Here is a 19,262-nt window from a genome sequence, read left to right as displayed (position 1 = left end):
AGAACCCTTTTCGTAAGCCTCCAGGTTTCTGCCAGTCAACATACTGATAGCCAAATAATTTTTGTTATTTTTTTACCAATTTTAGTAGTACCTTCTGGCTTCTGCTGTCGAGCATTTAGAATTCTAGGGTTGGCAGGTCTGCTATCGTTATCGCAATCGTTTTAAAATGATGCAAGGTTTAGCTGCATTTGGCCTTTGAATGTGGTGCTCGTTGCATGCTGGGTAGGTTTGCTAAGAGAGAGTGTGTTGTTGTAGTTGCAGAGGATGGTGATGCTGAGAGCTTGGTGGCCAGCAAGCAGCAGTCGTTACAAGAGGAAGATGGCAAGGAGGATGGCGGGGAGGAGGAGATTGCCGTGCCGCTGGTCGTGATGTACAACAAGCGGCGGTACGACGTCAAGGTGGCACTCTCAGCCAAGATGGCCAAGCTCAAGGAGGAAATACAAAAGCTCACCGGTGAGATCGTGCTGCCTGCCTTGAAGGGCGGCGATAACAAAGAGGCGCATGGGTCTTTGCGTCGTTGGTACAAGTGATAAACGATGGCAACGTTGGGATTGTGTGATGTGCTGCGAGAAGTATGTGATGGCTGTGTGACAGTGCATGAATGGTGGCAAACTTTATTTCCACAATTTTGACGTGGTGCAGCCCTTACGCAGGACCGAACCTTTTGGTTGAAATGGTGCTGGTGCAGCCGGTGACTTGTGCATACCCCGGAGAGCCAGGTTGTGCACAGGAGCTAAGGCACATGACTGGTGTTTCTTTCTTCTCCTCCTCTGTCATTCCTTGCCTGGTTATGTTGAGTGTAAAGCCCATTTTCATCTACGGTTGAAACCCATGATAACGAAACCCCGTGACAATGAAATATTTTTCTATACCTGGCGAATGCCCATAAGATTCAATGCATATTGTACTTCTCGGTAACGAAATGTCGCTGTACTACAATCCTGCATCATCAACGAAATTTGCCGGAACATAACCCCTCGTGTTACCTACTCGCGCAAGGCTAGCGGGCGCCAAAATGTGCTCAAATGCGGTAGCTTTACACTAAAATTGCGTAAAATACCACCATAGTACACATGCGTGGGTGCCGCCGTTTTTGTTTACAAGAACACCCAAGCGGCAAAAGCGATCGCATGCGCTGGAAACGCATCATAGTCGCCACCTTGTTTGTTGATCGCCCTCTTGAAGCAGCACGCATGTTGCTACCAACATGTGGCGATGGTTCTTGCACATGTAGTGCAGTGCGTAATGTGAATCTCGGTGAGAAAAATGCTGAAAAAACAAGCAAATACACGTCCCACCGATGTGGAATTGTTTATGGCGCTTCAGATGGCGGTCACACCATGGAGTGCCACACATCGGGCTGTGATTTAGTGATCGTCCAGGAATATGCATCCCTTGCTTCAAGAAGATTGGTTTTGGTGCCTCCCAACAGGCATCGTGTGTGGATTCGTCGCCAGACGTAGATTTGCTCCAAGGGGCCATAATATTGTTCGACTGCCTTCGGGTATACGAGATACAATCACTTTCGTGCTCGGCACCAGACGTGTCGGTGCCTACGGGCAACAGCGTGCTCTGGAGAAATGCTGTTGAGTGCATGGAGTGCTGTTGCTCTGTGTCCGGTGCCGGGTTACGCAATATCTCGCAAAAGTGTTCACATTTCTGAAAGCAATTGACCGAGAGTACTGCTCCACGGCAGTGGAGCAGTACTCTGGCAAGGGGTTTCCTAGCGAAACCCCTTGCCACTGCTGATCGACGCATGTGGCGCACTTTGTACTGTTGGCAATGGGGTTATATATCCTTGAGCAAAGCTTGACAAAGTAGGCGAACAGAACTTTGACAGTAAAGTATCCTTCTGCGATTCATTAGCGATTTGTGCTGTTCCATTTCGCTACAACGAAATTTTTGCAAAAGCAAGTTTTTTTGCGTTCCTGCCAATTTCATCATTGCGAGGTTCAACTGTATGTATTTGTGTGGTAAAAATCTCTCAGTTGCGAGTAGCGCCGTTGTCTGTCGCCTTCTTGTGGGTGTTCTGTTTGGCATCCATTACACCACCATAGCCTATCACACACACCACATGCATTACTAGTCGTTACCTGAAAACTAAACTTGAATTCTGAATTTCACAATTTCCTCTTTTGTTGCATTTCATATTCACTAGGTTGCTTCTGTGCCTGCTTTTGTTGTAATAAAAGTACAGAGCTTGCCAAGTGCCATGGATATTGGGTGAGGGGATGCTTTAGTTTCACACAAGTTCACAGAAAATTTACAATTAGCTTATAGCCATGTATTTATCTTGGAGGTTGCATTTGCATACTGCCGTTTACGAGCAACTTCTGCAGTTACCATATTTTCCGGATTAGAGCTTACACTACCTTACAGGAAAAAAAGAAAGAATGCCTGAAATTGACATGAGTGTGGAACCATGGTTTCACTAGCCACACCCTGTTTCTGTTTAGTATAGTGATGCATTCTGCCATGCATGCCACATTGTGGTGCCATCGCTGCTACTTCTGGCTTATAAATAGTACACAGACGCGATTGGGAGCTGGTGCCGTATGTTTACAAAGAGTGGCACCAATCCTGTCCCATGTTTACATCATTATGCTTTCTTGTGGGGTTGATTAGCTTTGGAATGATGGACGCAACATGTAGGAGTGTAAACAAATGCAAAGGGAGTGTTGTTGGTCTTGTGATTCGGTAATGCCAGCTAGGTGACTTGCAAAGCCTAGTTCCTCAATACTATGTAAGTATTCGAGGAAGTTTGTCAGATTACCGTCGTCCAAGCGATCGTGTTTGTCCTTGCCGTGTCACGCTCCAGTGCCAGATGGGAAGCTTTCAGCAAGATTATCCTGAAGAGAGTACATGGTCAGTGTGTGTGTCTACATTTCTTAGCCAAAGACGAGGAAGCAACATCCGGTTACCTCTAAGCCATCTGCGCCATCAATTGGTGCTAGCATGCAAGCGCTCGTGCCATCTCTTGTATATATGCAACTTCAATAGTGGGTTCACCGCCAGAGCTTGTATGCCATGGGGGAAAGATGAATGTCACGATACGTGAGGAGAGAGTCCCCATAGTTGCCATCGGGTGGCGCTAGCATAGGAAGACTCCTGCCTTCTCTTGTTACAGCTGTGCTCCTACGACCCTGGCTACTGCCTTCGCGTGCATGTTGTGTGGGGAAGATGAGCATTAGGGCATGCGAGAGTTATGAGGGCAGAATGTATGCCTCACTACAGGGCCCCCCATAACTTGCAAAAGCTTGTTCTCTATAAAATTGGTATTTTAGACTTTCTGGAGCACCAATCTGTCACTCCGGGATGTGTTCACACTTGCCTTTAGTGGGCCTGTGAGAACACAGTTTGTTCAGTCACATTTGTACAATTAATTTGTTTCTTCTGTCTTGTAGGAGTTCCGCCAGCGATGCAAAAGCTGATCTACAAAGGTGGGTGCTGCTATCTAATGCTCAGCTGTCATTTGTCCCATTGGGTCTTGCAAGATTTCGAGACAGCCTTGCCATTTAGGATGCTGGCGAATTGTTTAGGAAGTCCTAGCTTACTGACATCCTGCTAAAGAAAAGCATTTAAACTGATACATTTTGCAAGTAGTTGAAGCTGTGGCCGAAATTGAGATAAAGTCTACTAACTTAAAAGCAGATAATGGAGTGATAATGAACTATGTTATGTAAGTACATGATATTCTAGGGGAGATAAATTTGTAAAGTCAATTACTGGCGGTGTCTGAAAGGTTGCAGGATGATGCCAATGGTAGAGAAATGATGTCAAAAGTGTGAAAAGGTTAGGTAGAGTAATAAGGTTAGAATGCTTGCAGAATTAGGATACAATAGGCTTGTCTCCTAGTGTGATAACTGGTCATTACTACTTAAAGTGGTCTTTGTCCTGCAGTCGGCTTAGGCATTCTAATTATGAGGAACTAGGATGATAACTCTACGCACAGTGAAACTTCACACTTAGTACACATCAGTTGCAGTTTCACCTTATTTTCTTTTTCTGAAATAATGAAATCTTGCCTCTTATGTTACAATCGACAGCGTGTGAAATTTCGCTAGTCCATTCTTCAGACATCGTCTTAGAAGAAGCCCACTTGCGACCAGATCAGATCAGAATTGTAAAGGAGACGTCGGGGCATGAGCTGGTGCCACCTGTTGTTCCTTGCACCGTTCAAGCTTTCGGAAAACACCTTTTGCTTGGCCTTCATTAGTGCTGCTAGCAGGAGCTTCTCCTTGATTGGGACACATTTGATGTGCACGAAAGCTTGCTTACAATGTTTTACATATAATATATTGTTAATTAAGGGTAAATTAGACATCGACCCGTTCGTAGCAATTGCTACAAAGGAAACCCATACAGGTTCCTTGAAAGAAAAAGCCTCGCAGCTGAAGAAAAAAATTCGTCCTGGTCTAGGACCCGAACCCGGGACCACCGCCTTTCCGGGGCAGCCGGTCTACCATCTGAGCTAACCAGGTGGCTAGCAGATGGCAGGGCGAAATCAAATTGGTCAACAACTAGAAGCGAAGGCAAGGCTTGACGTAATAGTTCCGCAGAAGCCCGCAAGGTGGAGAGAAGTAATGAAGGGAAAATGAGACATCCACCCATCCGATTGTTGTAATTGACAATGGTCTTTATATATCTATACCACTTTGCTTCTGGTATATACGTATTTATTAGCACAGCACACTAGCTGTTGTTGTGTACAGAGATAATCCAGAAGCAGCGAGTTTAATGCAGTTTTATTGTGAAACATGCGGAATCATTGTATACCACGAGCATACTGCATAAAATAATTGTACAAGGGCGAGTACCTCAGTTACCGGAAGTTCGAATTAACGAGATTCCACTGTACTCGCCACGCACTGGATGCTAAGTCATGCATGCACTCTATGTTTTTTCACTCTTGAGTTGTGGCATTGAAGCATGTTGCCTTCCATGTGTGCGCATCTGCAGGGGCTCCCAAACCAGATGACAACAAGAGTCTGGTGGAGTTGAATCTGTCTGCCAACGCCAAGCTCATGCTGGTCGGCTCCACCCTCGACGATGTGCTCAACCTAGAAGTCCCCACGCCTGAGCAGCTCAAGGACGACACGCCACAGGGTGCGGTTTTCTTGTTTGGCATTTTATTGGGATAGCAGTTGCTCGAACTCACGGAAGGGTGCGTTCGTGTCGTTGGCACCGCCGCTGCCATGCTGTTAGAGTCGATGGTGCGTGCGCGTGGAGGGTTAGAAACTTTCCGGAGATGCGATAGATGCACACCGCATTCTGCTGTGAAAATGGAAGGGGTGTTCTGCCTTTTGCCATCGGCACAAGCGTTGTGTGCGCAAGCACTAGCGTTCCGGCTTTGCAGATATGTGTGTACCATACTGTGGTGCATGCACTGGTAGTCTGAGCGGGCAGTAAGTTTGAAGCTACGAACACCGATGGTTTTCTGTCAAATGGCAACTCGTGCACCATCCATGCCCGTTGCCTCCCTGATGGTTGTTGGGGCAGTGTTATTACTGTGCAGCTGTAGTTACTTTGGGTGCTGCGTCGTGCCAACGTGTCACCCTGTGTATTGTATGAACAGGGGGCAACAAACTCGGGTGTAATGTTGAGTATTGCTATCAATGTCATTGCTTTGTCCTAGCGAAACTTTCCAATTTAAGATTTCTTTTGTATGTGAATGCGTGTTTGTTTTAACAGGTTACTGCTGAAGTTATGCATTCGGTGATAGATTGCAACTATGCGTATCTTTGTTGGTATCAGCAGTTCTCAAAGCAATGCATTTAGCCAATCTTGTGACCATGTTTTTTTCCTGACCATTTGTTGTTTTGCACTGTTTATGATCAAAACTGTGAATAGTTAGACGTTCTGGCGCTCTTTGGCCTTGATGCCCTTGCGCCACTAAACTTCAATCATCGTCATCAGTTAGACGTCGATGTATAGTTCGACAACACAAAATGTTTGTGCCTGTGAAATAATCTCGTTGTTATCAAGCATGGAGGTTAATTTGGGTTGGAGGTTACGTGGCACGATTTTTTTTTTTTGTTCATGTTTCTTTTTTATGCATAAGCACCAACTTTTGAAGCTTGTGCTGTTTGCTAACTTTTTATGTATTTACGTTTTTCTTTTCAGCCACTAAAGAGCCAATCAGTAAACAAAAAGTGAGTATCTCCCATTCCTGAAGCCATTGCTTCTCACCCGTTTAACTTCTTGGAGTAAGGATGTTTAACAAGGGCACTGTATATCCGTTCACTCAACGATTGTTATGCTTTTAAGTTGCTTCAGTCATTCAGTTGTTTTTCATAAACACCGCTGCTTCTCGAGCAGTAACAGGAAATACCATTTTTAAAGAGACAATACAGAGGAATATTGGGTTAAGGTAGATCAGTAAATTATGGTTTTGCGGTAGCAAGATCAGAACGAAAAATGAGGCAAGTGAGAAGAGATGCGAAAACAGACAGGTGCCAAAGGCCACCCCGAAGTTACCACGACGACTCTCCGTGACATCATAAGTTTTGAAAACGCTTACTAGGGTTTCGTTAACTGTTTATCACTAGCGAAGGACTATGCCACTTTCTAAAGGAATGAAAGACTCAGCCTAGAAAGTCTTAATAATGTTATATTTCTTTGCGCCAACGCAGCTTGAAGATGCGAATATATTTTATTATCTGGACTACAGTCTTTGGACTGTCTAAAAGGTAAAACTTCGAGGGGTGCAAACTACACGTGATGTTATTTTTTAACATTGAAAACATGTTTGAAGAAAACAAGGCCAGTCTGCGCCTGCGCCGCACTAAATTGCATAGCGAAGCAAGCTCTGCAATGCTCGTCACTGTGCGATGGTTTCGCAAAAGCCGGACTAAAACTGCTTCAACAGAGATGCTGAATTCTGAAAACAATGAGGACATTGAGGAGCCATTAGTTGAATCCAACTTGCCCAACTCGTTTTGTTCTGAAAGCCTTACGAGAGTGATTTTGTTGGGTTTTAGAATTGACTCCTATATGCAAGCCTAATAAGAAGCTAGGTTTTTTTTTTGCCTGCCCACTTTATGCTGGTTGCAGAAAAGCTAAAAAAACTTATTTCTAGTTGGAGTTCAACATTGCGGACTGTACGGTGGGTGCAAACTACCTAAAAAAAACTTTTATTTAAAGACCAAGCTGGCCCCCTGCAGAAATTACACTGGGTGCGGACTGTAGTCTGGAAACTGTAGTACTTTGAAGTATGTGACATCACACTTACCTACCAGCACTGAGGTTTCTGCATGAAGTCAAGAATAGAAAGTCTGGCATTTATTTTCCCCACCAGTGATTAACCCTGTTACACATAATTAGTGAGGCACAGTTGTTAAAGAATACTTTACCGGTCTAAACTGAATTAATGTTTGCAATCAATGTCCCTTGAAATATCTGCATTGTTGCTGTGGGCCGGTATAATGTAATGATCCTGTTCCATTGCTATTCCTTTTTGTGTTTCGTTGGTGGTCTGAATGGTGGTGTGTTCATGTTATCACTGATATCGGCCAGTCACGAATGGGGGCTGATAAAGAAAAAAAACCATTGAATGAAGGGAATCCTTATATTATAGCAATCCTGGCCTCTTTCCATTCTTTTTTTTGTGAAACAACTGTCTGTTTTTGTTACATTATTCTCTTGCAGTTGCACCAGAAAGTAGTTGATAAAGGGGTTCCAGAAGACGCCATCCCAGGAATCCGCAATGTCAAAGTGAGCCTAGTGAAGTCATTTGTTTGCCCGTGGCATGCTAAAGTCGCGTGTTTGAGATCACTTCAACACCACACTGTCTCGACTTGCCGTAAGTCTAGGCCTGCAGTGGATGAAAAGCAGTGCTGTCATAATTTCTGAAGCATCTTGCTAAAGTGAGATGAACAAGTCACTAAATATTTGCTAAATCTTTCAGCAGTGTCGCTAAAACTGATGCTAAAGTTTATGAGTAAATTTTGGGCTACATAGGTGTTTTGGAGCGCTGTAATATACGCTAACATGGCATAAATAATTTTCTGAAACATCACATTTGTCTAGGACCCACGTAAGAGGAATAAACAGTGCATTTACTAGCAGTTTGTGTAGGGAGCTTTTACTTTACTATTTTACTATCATGACAGATGAAATTTGGTGTTTACCCTCATATTGTGAAGTTCCAAACGCTCACTATTGCAAAGAACACAGGCAACCTGATTTTCCAGCACGTAGAAGTGCACGGTCAACATCATTCCTTAGTTTCAAGTTCGCCGCACTCTTGAAAGGACAACAAAACTCTGCAAGACTCACAAGGTTGCATATGTTAACACAGTCATGACCATTCCGTGACCTTTATGCAGGTCAGATACTCCGCTTCAGCCCCTTAGTCTATCTGAGGGCTCTCTGTAGTACTGGGGTGCTTTGCGGACATTGTAAAATTGTGCCGTATTGTCGAATTCTTGTGATTATGGCATTTTGAGCCAATGAGAGCTGACATGATGGCAAATTTGACATGGCGGAGTTTGTCAACGTCCACGATAGCACCCCTGATTTCTATATGATGAGGAAGCAGTGTGTTCAGGCTCGCGGAAACGACGTACACCTTTCTACAATCAATCTATATTATTATTCACCTGCTGCATTATAAATTTCGCTATAAAGTTTGCATATTTCCACGACTCGAACATATTTAGCACCAGTGGTAACCCGAACCTTTAAGACCCATTCAAACCAGCTTTATAGAAGAAAAAAAAAAGAGGAAGAAGAAACACATATTTTGTGAACATACTGTGAACCCTATGAAAGCAACCATTGCTTCATCATTGTCACTGAGCTTATGCATCATACAGCCAATTTCGGCCACTCACATATAGCTTTTCACTAATGAAGTGCATTCTAGAAGCCTATTTCTGAATAAACTTTCCTACCTTCGAAGTAACTAAAAGGTCGGCAAAATTGGTCTGTCACATCGCTGAAAAAAGTTGATGGTTGCTAAGTTGAAAAGTTTACTGCTATACAGACAAGAAAGCCACTAAATCTAGAGTCAAAAGTGATACAATGGCAACACTGATAAAAAGAATTGTCCACAGGCGAGACCGGAGCTTGTAACATGCACTTCCCCATTTTCGTTTTATTGGTAGGGTTACATTTGAGAAAAATTCTGACTGCACTGATCGCATGTAATGACAAACGTGGTGATGCATTTTACCAGTATATGGCTGTGCCTATCTTGAACCTTTGAGACTGGGCTATATGCCACAAGCTGAGCATGTGGAAGTGAATGGAATGTCAAGCTCTGGAATGTACATTTGTGTAGACAGCATGGCTCTTGTGAAATCACTACAATTTATTGTTAATTATTAGTCTTCTCATAATTTTTTGCTTGAAAGTAGCAGTCGCTAGGAGGACTTGTTCTAGTTTGTTAGTCGCTTCATGCAAAGGAGTGATCAAATGATAGCACACACCGTATTTTAGTAGTATATGAGGCGGTCATGATATATGTGCTGTGAGGGTGCAAGTTGGGGCACCCGAAAAAAAAAAAAAAAAAAAAAAGAACTGAAGTACCTGCACTAATATAGGGTGATATAGAGTGGCTGAAAAATTATTCATACTTGGCAGGGATCCTCGAAAAAATTGAATAATCAAAATCCCCCAGAAAAATCTGCGAGTCATATGTGAATTTCACCTTGTGGTGCGACTTCACGGCAGTGTAAATTTCGCATTAAGCTGTAGCTTTACGGCAAGGTGAGCTGCGTTGCCGTGAAGTCAAACCGTAAATCAAAATTTGCACTGCTGTGAAGTCGCACCTCATGGTAAAGTTTGCACATAACTCAAGCTCCGCCTTTGCTCTTCAATTCTTAAAATTCTCAGTGTGGGTTATATGGGCAGAATTATAATACTGCCTCACCTGCTAAGGATTGCTAGTTGCTACAATTTGTGCTGTGGTTTAAAATCTGAATCGCTGGAAATGTGACGCAACCTGCTGCAGTGGTGGAACAGCTGCGCCAATAGCGGGTCGTTGCGCCATGCTGTGCCAAAACGCCATTTTATCGGAAAGTTGCTCCAAGTCTATGCTGAAGCATTCATAAGAGTGAATCCCTCCTTCCGTACATGCTTCGCAGCTAGCAAAACTGAAATCAAAACCAACAGCATGCTATCATCATAGAAGGAAGCAGAGGCCCGTCCATAGGGGGTCTCACTATATAGTGAGAAACTGTATGCACAGTACCATGGAGTTTGCCAAAGGGGATGTCACATTCCAGGATTAAAGTCAAACTTTTTGGTTGTTTACGGGTGGTAGCAGCGGGGCTTTGCAAAAGAGCCGCTGCATTCAGAATCGCACGTGGTGCATAGTTGAAAATCGTATCAGCCGATTAGGTCGAATGTGGTATACGGCGAGAGTGGCCACTTTGATGGGTAATGGCATGTTTGTTGATGCAAAGGTTTTGTGTCGAGCTTGGCTTGCTGCACTACTACGGTGAAGTAACTGTCAACACAAACGCAAAACCCTGTTTGGGTCTAGCGCAAGCATAGTGGTGCTGCCGCTAGTTTTTTTCTTGCAGCTGCAACACCTTTGTGGCCTCCCTAATGTGCATGGCACGACATGAATATATTGTGTTATGTCATGCTTAGTGCAGGCGCGCATACTGATCGGTCTTGCGGTGAGCCTTTGCAAACAAGCCGTGGCTGTTGCACTGTGTTGCATCCTGGGTTAATAAACAGGCATTTGTTGACCTGTCTGAGGTGCCTTCTCTGCGCGGTATCGACGAGCTCGGCCGTAGCGCCCTTTGTGTGTTGCGGCGTCTAGGAGTGTCGTGTCCTTTCTTGACCGCTCTTGCAGGGTAAGCCTTGTGCTAACCTGTCTCCACAACATATTGACTAGATAAGTTAAAATTTGCATGGTATATCATAAGCACACATACGATAGACCCTACACCAAAAGTGCTTGCTGCTGTGCCAAATCTGCCTTTTGCCTGTGCCGAAAGGTGAAATGGCTGTTCCACCACTGCTGCTGTCATATTGAAACAGTAACTGCATCTTCATTAAAAGTGATTGCGTTGCTGAGCTAAAGGTTGCGGGTTCGATCCCGGCCATGGCTGCCGCATTGGAATGCAGCTGGACTGCAAGGGTGCTCGTGTACTGTGCACTGGGTGCACATTAAAGAACCGCAGCTGGTTAAAATTAATCCGTAGCCTCCCACTACGTCGTGCCTTATAATCAGATCATGGTATTGGCACGTAACATCTTGGCATGTGATTTCTATGAAAAGTGACAATGAAGCAGCATACGCGCAAACCTTTTGACAGGACTAACTCTTGCTACATATAGCATGATGTGTGTGTAGTGCTGCACATCACACAAAGCATCACCTAAAATTTTTTATGATTAGAATTCAGGTTACCACACATGATTACATTGAAACTGGTGTGGTAGTGTTTGTTGCTGTATTTTTCTTGTGCCTTGTTGGAGCGCTCATTTAACCCATTGTTCCTTGACTCTAGGACTCACTGCCAGCTGCCCCGCTTTCGGGAATGTTAAATAAATCTGGAGGGAAGGTGCGCCTCACGTTCAAGCTTGAGCTAGACCAGGTTTGGATCGGCACGAAAGGTGAGCGAGACAAATGTGCTGGTGGCCACTGCTAAAATATCAAGATTAGTGAAGTATTGTTGAACACTGTCAGTACAACAAAACCTTAAAAGGGTGAGCTGCCTGGCCTGCTCCCATGACGGCAGTTTGCCATGCGGCACCCCAAATCAACCATTAGGTGCTTTCTAGGCAGACCTTTTGCTGCTGTGAAGCCGCACCTCAGAGCGAGATTCGCATGTAACCTGCACCCTGACTTTCTGTTAAATGTTTCATATTTCTTGTGCAGCTTATATGAGCGAAAATATGGTAGTTGTGTTTACTCACGTACTAGTGAACAAACCTGTCAATTTGCCCTTGCCGTAAAAACAAATTCGTACCTGTGTAATATGGCAAGAATCGGATTGCACAGGCGATACAATACAATATACAATATTTATCCATTTTTCACAGCAATAGTGCATTTGCAAAAAGCTTAAGTGTTTGCCACTGCTATCAAGGTTTAGTAAAACCTCGTTAATTTGGATTTCACGGGATTGAAAAAAAAATGTCTAAATTAACTGAATGCCGAATTGTCGAATGTATCCAGAAAACAGTGCACACGTCTTCGCTACATCAACGCACCTTTATTTACTGAAGACATGCGCAGCCCCCATGTCTATTTGACACAAAATCAACACAGCAGCTGCAGTTTTCATCTCATGACTGATACGTGCTTGCAGCAGCAAATGCCTCAGTGTCATTGCTTACATTGTCATCATTTCTTTCAGAGAGGACAGAAAAAATAAACATGAGCTCTATTAAACAAGTGATCAGCGAGGCTATTGAAGGTCACGAGGAGTACCACATAATGGTGAGCTTTTGGTTTTATCGTTTCATTTGCACAAACATTGTGGATGGCACACCGAGCATGCATGCGCATGCTTGCTTCTTTGGTTACATATAGGCAAAATGTTTGGAATCGTTTCAGGAAATGAGACAGTGACTATAAAGTATTACTTGCCTTCGTATTGTGGTCAGGTTTGTTGAGAGCTGTGCACGAGTGCTGACCTGACACCGGTTTTGGCCAATAGCCAGTACAGTCGCCGACCGATTTTCCGGACTCCAAAAATTCGGACATGCCCGATTATTCGGTCAGCTTCGCGGCACCGCCATTCTCCCCATAGACCTTAATGTATAACAACTGCCGAAAGTTCGGACGCCCTGCAACCCCTCGTCTGATTTTTCGGACACTTCTTGAGCCAACTCGTTCGAGGGCATCATGCACCAACTCTGACCGCGGCGCATAGTTCGACTTGGTGAACGCCATTTTTGTTTTGAACGGAGCCTCCTTGCTGCCCCACGAAGTGGCGCTACTGGAAATCCCCGCTCATCATCATCGTTTCTGCCTGGTTCGATAGAGTGGTCGTACAGTAGTTCCGGTTTCAGCTTAGTAAGCCATGTCAAGACAATCCAGCAGCTGATTTCTTTCGCGCACGACGCTGCGAGTAGCACGTTTTTCGTTCGTGCGACTGGTGTCGGCACGGTGGTGTTTGCGTTGTGTGCTGTGTCGAGGTTTCGGTGATCCAACGTGGCGTACGGAAACATCGCGTCAAGTGTCTAATGGCGCCGACAGTGCCCGCGCAGACTGCGCTGGGGAATGCCGGCAAGCGGGTGCCGGGAGGCCTAAGATTTGTCGCCTTCCGATGTGCTCCCTACTGACGCGGAAAATATTCTGCCGAGACCTGCGCAGTGGTTGCATTGTGATTCCGGACACCGTCTCATTTGACAGTTTCACAAGTGCTGACACTGCTGTACTGACATGCGCAGAACTCGACGACGGCGAGATCGTTTGTCAGGTTTCTGCTGCTCCGCCGGACGATGACGCACCATGTGCTACGCTGCCGTCGCATGCGGAGCGTGCACAAGCAGTGACTGTGCTTTCAGCCGCCTATAGTGACCGTACGACCCTCTCCGAGATTCAGGCTTATCTGATTGCGCGTAAACGGGACAGCGTGCAACGGCGCACTCACGATTTCTTCAAGCCTACTGCCGAGCCTGAATAAGTGCGTGGAAATAAAGGATTTCATTTTTTTTTCTTAATCTGCTTTTTCGGACACCTGTTTATTCGGACATTTCCGCAGTCCCCGTGAGGTCCGAATAAACGGTCGGCGACTGTAGTGCCAATGAGTCGAACTAACGGAAGTCTACTGTATACCCATTCTGGATGATATTTCAAAAACAGGCATACACACAGTGGCCCCATTAATCTACACGGCAAGACAGCTTCAGTCAGCACTTACAAAGTGGATTGAAAAAAAGCACAAAGAAAGCATCGCTATGAAACTAAGTGTTAGTCTTGCTCTGCATCCATATCTTGAAGGACAGGACTTGCGGTACCTGAGTCAGTTAGCTTAATCTGTGGCGCGGGCTGGCGCTGATGACACAGCACTCTGTTGCCAATAGCATCACCCGTGCTTTGAGCAAGTTTACACAGACCAAGTTTTTCAAGCAGGCGGAATAGGCAACAGCATGTCTCGGTGCAGTTGCAATTTTTGCCGGTTCGCTAAAGTCGGTTTCGCCGCAGTAGAGCCATCTTATGCAGTGAAGCATGTAAAAATTGTAACTAGATATTATCACAGAACGTATTACTTGTCCCTTAATTATACACGCGCCGTCTCTGGTCGCAGTGTGAACTGTACTGGCAGTCAGCTGTTTCTGACCTTGCTGTGGTTATTTACGGTGTTTTTCAGTGTTACTTTTTTTAATGCAGATTCATCAAAAATGTACCTGCAGGGTTCTACGGGAGTTACCATCAAATGAGACAGTACTGTCACTCATGCGCTTGTGCCTGAAATATGTAGGACAGAAAACAAACAGCAAAATAGTGCAGAGCCATTGCTAGAACTTCTAGAGTTCGTAATCTCTGCGTTGAGTTGTCTCTAGCATGAATGATCCAATGTTCACTATGTGGTAAATTTTAACCTGCCTTGGTTGCTTAGTGGCTATGGTGTTGGGCTGCTAAGCACAAGGTCACGGAATCCTGACCACGGTGGCCACATTTCGATGGGGGCGAAATGCGAAAACACCCGTGTACTTAGCTTTAGGTGCACATTAAAGAACCCCAGGTGGTCCGAATTTTCGGAGTCCCCCACTAAGGTGTGCCTCGTAATCAGAACGTTGTTTTGGCACGTAAAAGCCCATAATTTAAATTGGTAAATTTTAAATAGCAAGCCTTTTCCTCTGTGCAAGCACCTGCCATGACTTTCGAACACAGTTATATTAGCCAATGACGAGTGGACTAATGTATTCTGCAGGCAGTGGGTTGTTACATAATAAATTGCTTATGCGGACCATGTGTGATACTTATTGCAGGCTCTTCAGCTTGGGACAACAGAAGCCTCCCGATACTGGATCTACTGGGTTCCCGCGCAGTATGTGGATGCCATCAAGGAAACCATCCTAGGAAAATAGGCACAGTACCTCATAAATTGACTGGAGTCCTGACGCGGGAGAAAGGGGAGAAGAAACAACTGAAAAACAGCCATAACGGAAGTAGAAGCGAAAGGTTCCTGTGCTCTCTCCTCTTGTTCTTATGTTCAGTGTGGATGACGTCCGAGAGTGAAAGAAACACTTTGACGAGCATGGTATTTTTGCAATTTTACACTCGGGGCGTCCCTTCCCTTTCTGTCCCCCCGCTGTGTGAGTGACGCTGAAGCACGGGCGTTCCCACGGTTGCGTGCTGTGAGAAAATAAAAAAAGAATTGTGACAGTGGAGATGAGCGTTTCGTGTCCAGTTTTGTTTTTATATAGGTACATTTTCCAAGTTGTAGATGCTCTCGCTTCTCCCATGTAAAGAGACGACACTCAGTATGGAGGTTGGGAACAGTGTTTGCTTCAATTCAGTGAAACCGGTTCACATTAGTTTATGTTCATCTGCATAACCTTATAGCACAGCTGAGAAGGAATATGTAATGTCTATTGCAACAACTTCGGGTTACGTAGCGATGCGATTTAAATTGGCGCATACTCATGAGCCATTATGGGCCAATTGGGCATCTAAATTGACAATGGGCTTCTAAAATGACAGTGAGCATTCATGTGTTTATATATACAGTAGCATGGGTAAGTCACAGGTAGAGGCGAATTGTGGAAAAAAAGCTCCAGCGAAGGTGGCCGACCTGAACCGAACAATGCTTTTTTCCTTTCTGGTTGCATTCCAAAGAGAGAAATCATTGTTCTGGTTTCCCTGATTGTGAAGTACTACTAAGATATTCTAATCTGATACTAAAGTTGGTCTCTGTGCCTGGTGTTGTCTACATTATCCTGACACAGCGCTAACTTTGTTGAACGAAGTACCAATAAGCCTAGGTTGGATGACGTCGAACATAAAAAAATATAGAGTAGAATGTGAGGGCCTGAGCAATTGCAGAAGCTAAGTGAGCTGTATTGTGACATCATGGTGCATCCTTTTCCTGGCTATTATAACAGAAACTGATTAATAGAAACAATATTATGCTAAGTTATTCATGGAACTCTGACACTTGGCAATATTTATTTCTAGGGTTCTGAGCTTGGACCATCACTTAATGCAAAAAAAATTGTCGTGTAGTACTTGAGAGCATATTGAAGGGTTAAACATTGAAATTAACGTGTTCCCAGTGATGCAAGGTTACAGTGATAGCTATTAAAAGTGCTGTACTACACCCATACTTCACGGCATCTGTCGTCTGCATCAGCATGTACCTTAGACGAAAGGTATTAGAAGAAAAAAAAATCTTCCCCTTCGAAACTTCATACCAGTGCCTGAACACCAGAACATGTGACCTGTCATGTTGTGGCTGGTGTCATCCAAATTAAAGTCACGGCTGTTGTGTAACTCCTGGGAACTGGTGGACATGATGATGTGCAACAAAATTCACCATGCATGGTGTTGTACTGGGGGAGCAAGCCTAGCAGAAGTCCTGCTTTTATTGCTACCTCACCTACACCACCTGCGCGTTAAAAATCAGTGCTGTGCAGACGTAATGTCACCTGACCATGCTGATGTGAAACTGCCACCTGCACCTGTCAATGACTTGGCTGCAAGGTGCATTTATAACGGCAGTAGTCAGTGCTGTTTGTGTTACAAAAACTCGCTGCTGTCATCCCCTGGTTGTTGCCCACACTGGCTTCTCCAATAAAAACAGAAAAGTTGGAAGGCGATTTAACCTCCAGTTGAAGACTATGGTGTCTTCCTGAGCGAGTTGGGGGCGCGATAGACGCGGAGTCCCTGTGCACGGCACTGTATCGCGTCGGTCTCTTAACATTTTGACACCCTCTCTTCGGGATCGGCACACATAATTAGACTGCACTATGTTCGGCATCAACTTGCATATGTAGACCACTATCTTCAGGATCTGCCCAGATTTTAACGTTAATTTTCAAAGGTCTGTGGTTTTACAGCCCAAAACTACGATCTGATCATGAGGCATGCTGTCGTGGGAGGAAAAGCGTCTGTGGCATAATGGCTACAGTACCAGACGTCTGCGCTAGCGTTCCTCTGCAAATCTGTCCATGAAACAATTATTGATTTATTTAAGAAACTGATGGTTTCTCCGAAGGGCGAACCCTTGACTGTTATAACAAGGTGCAGCATTGTGCTTGGACTCCTAGGACAGTGTTGAAGGCTACGCGCTTGTGACATCTTGGCACGATGCAGCACTTAAAGAGACTCCTGCTGGATGCGGTGCACGAACCGTTGGTGTTCGAAAACTGCGCCAATTGCATTTCCACATGCTGGCTTGCATGTGGGGAATTCTTGAGCATGTTCTACTCCACCTCTTGAGGTATGCCCGTGTGGCATGCTGGTCAGAGTAGCGGGCCTCTGTGATGGTGATGCCGTGACTGAATCTCGACAGCGGACATTTCTATTGATTTGTTTGAGAAAACATTATATACACACACACACATATCCAGAACATCACAGTGACCACTACTCCCAGGGCACATACCCAGTAGCACTTATTGGCCCATATCCTTTAGGCCGTACAAGCTCCAGATTGGGCTCACAAAAGAGGCTAGAAACGTAGCCAATATGGAAAAGTGGTAGTAACATGCTAAGGAAGACTCCGTCTTTTAAAAAAAGTTGCAGTGTCGCTCGAAAGGCGAACCATCGATTGCGATAGCAAATTAGTAGACAGCTACATGAAGTTAGGATAGTAGGTTTATTGGCCATATAAAGTTCGAAACATTCGCTTACTAACTGAATTAACAAGCACGGTGTAAGCGCGCAGAAGCAAACATGCATTAGATGAGCGTGGGCACTCGCTGTCAAAGCGCTGGTGGGAGCAAGTATGGCAGCAGCAGTGAGCGAAGTGACCTTCATGCGGTCTATTGCTGCAACGCAAGAGCGGCGAGAACACAGTGCACACAAAGGTATGAGCCGTCTGTAAACCCTTTTCAAGATAATGCGCTCGCGACCGTGCAAAGTACACACTTGTTGGTGGAGTCGAAGCCGGGCCCCTCTGCTCCCACGCTGCCTCCCCTCTTTCCTCTATATGGCGGGCGAGATTTGAGCCGCGATCGTGAGTTTCCTTTGCGCCCGGTCGCGAAATGCGCAGTTGCTGGCGGAGCACAACGCTGCCCCCCCCTCCATCCCTGCCTCCCATCCCCCCACGGCCTTTCACGCGCGCCAGATGGAGCCGCGATCGCCTGCTTCCCTCGCGTGCTTTCACTCGCACTTCAGCATACAATGCGTGGCGACCGTGTTATCGCCCTTGGACTTTATACGGAACATCACGGCGACGGCAGAAATGCGCCTGGAGTGTCCATGTGTTTGCTATCGCAATAAAACAAGTTATGGTAGAACCCATCTCAAGATGAATGTCAACGTTAGTGCGATTACCAATGTAGTAGCACCCCGTATTGCAACTGCCGAAACGAGTCACGTATGAGGTGTGTACCGCAGCCGGGCTCGTCTGTCGCGCTTCCCTCTGGACACGCTGCGCCATCTAGCGCCGCCGCTGCGAAGTCCGCTCGTGGCTTCCGAGATGCGAGGCGCGCCGGTGCGTGCGAACACTGAGAATTGTTCCCTCGCCATTGTGTATTAGTGCACAATGGCCGCCTATTGTAGCGCTGGGCGCATGTACTGCACTCAATGAGCTTCCTTTAATTAAAACAAATTTTCGCGCCCCTGCGAGTTCGAATGATCGAGGTTCGACTGTAATAAAAAAATGAAAAGAGCAATTTAAAATCTTTTAGCCCATTTCACGAATGTACTACAAGCAAGTGTCATGACAAATATTGTGGTGGGACAAAAATACATCCCAAAGAGTGTAAACTGCTCTTGGAGTGTGCTCTGAAAACAGTTGCACCCTTTGAAGTGTATATTTGCCACACAACGATAATCGTCATCTGTCTTGCTTGCGTTTCCTTGAAAACGCTGCGCTCGTTACTTTCCTGTCGAGAATGCTCTGTCATGCTGATAACGCGCATGTCATTTGTGACTTGGAAGTACCGGGATTGCAGCATTAAAGAAAGGAAGTGCGGGCAAGACAGATGACGATTGTTGTTGTGTGGCAAATATACACCCCAAAGGGTGCAGCTGTTTTTAGGTGTAGAAAAATTAGAGATAACACGTCCAGTTATTCATTCCCTTATAGTGTCGCGTTTTTTTCGGATATGACATGCCCCCAGCGTCGGTTTTTTTTCTCTCGAATATTCTGAAACGAACACAATGGTTTATTTTGGGT

General features: G+C 45.2%; 1 protein-coding gene across 4 annotated transcripts in view; it reads left to right on the top strand.

Annotated features, from left to right (window-relative positions):
• Positions 1-15,306, top strand: part of LOC126529101 (ubiquitin domain-containing protein UBFD1-like) — a 63,477-nt gene extending 48,171 nt beyond the window's left edge. For 3 of the 4 annotated variants that reach the window (XM_072289870.1, XM_050176703.3, XM_055069619.2), the window contains 8 exons: positions 256-453; positions 3,405-3,440; positions 4,960-5,106; positions 6,124-6,152; positions 7,648-7,713; positions 11,469-11,574; positions 12,321-12,403; positions 14,905-15,306. In XM_072289870.1, coding sequence (XP_072145971.1) covers positions 256-453; positions 3,405-3,440; positions 4,960-5,106; positions 6,124-6,152; positions 7,648-7,713; positions 11,469-11,574; positions 12,321-12,403; positions 14,905-15,003 — 764 coding nt within the window. In that variant the 3' untranslated portion in view covers positions 15,004-15,306. The remainder of the gene's footprint in view (positions 1-255; positions 454-3,404; positions 3,441-4,959; positions 5,107-6,123; positions 6,153-7,647; positions 7,714-11,468; positions 11,575-12,320; positions 12,404-14,904) is intronic. The other variant, XM_055069618.2, reaches the window with a different exon arrangement.
• Positions 15,307-19,262: the final 3,956 nt, after the last annotated feature.

Source organism: Dermacentor andersoni, chromosome 8, assembly GCF_023375885.2.
Source record: "Dermacentor andersoni chromosome 8, qqDerAnde1_hic_scaffold, whole genome shotgun sequence".
Classification (NCBI taxonomy): Eukaryota; Metazoa; Arthropoda; class Arachnida; order Ixodida; family Ixodidae; genus Dermacentor; species Dermacentor andersoni.
Note: the sequence above shows the minus strand (reverse complement) of the source record. Positions and strands in the feature narration are given on the sequence as shown.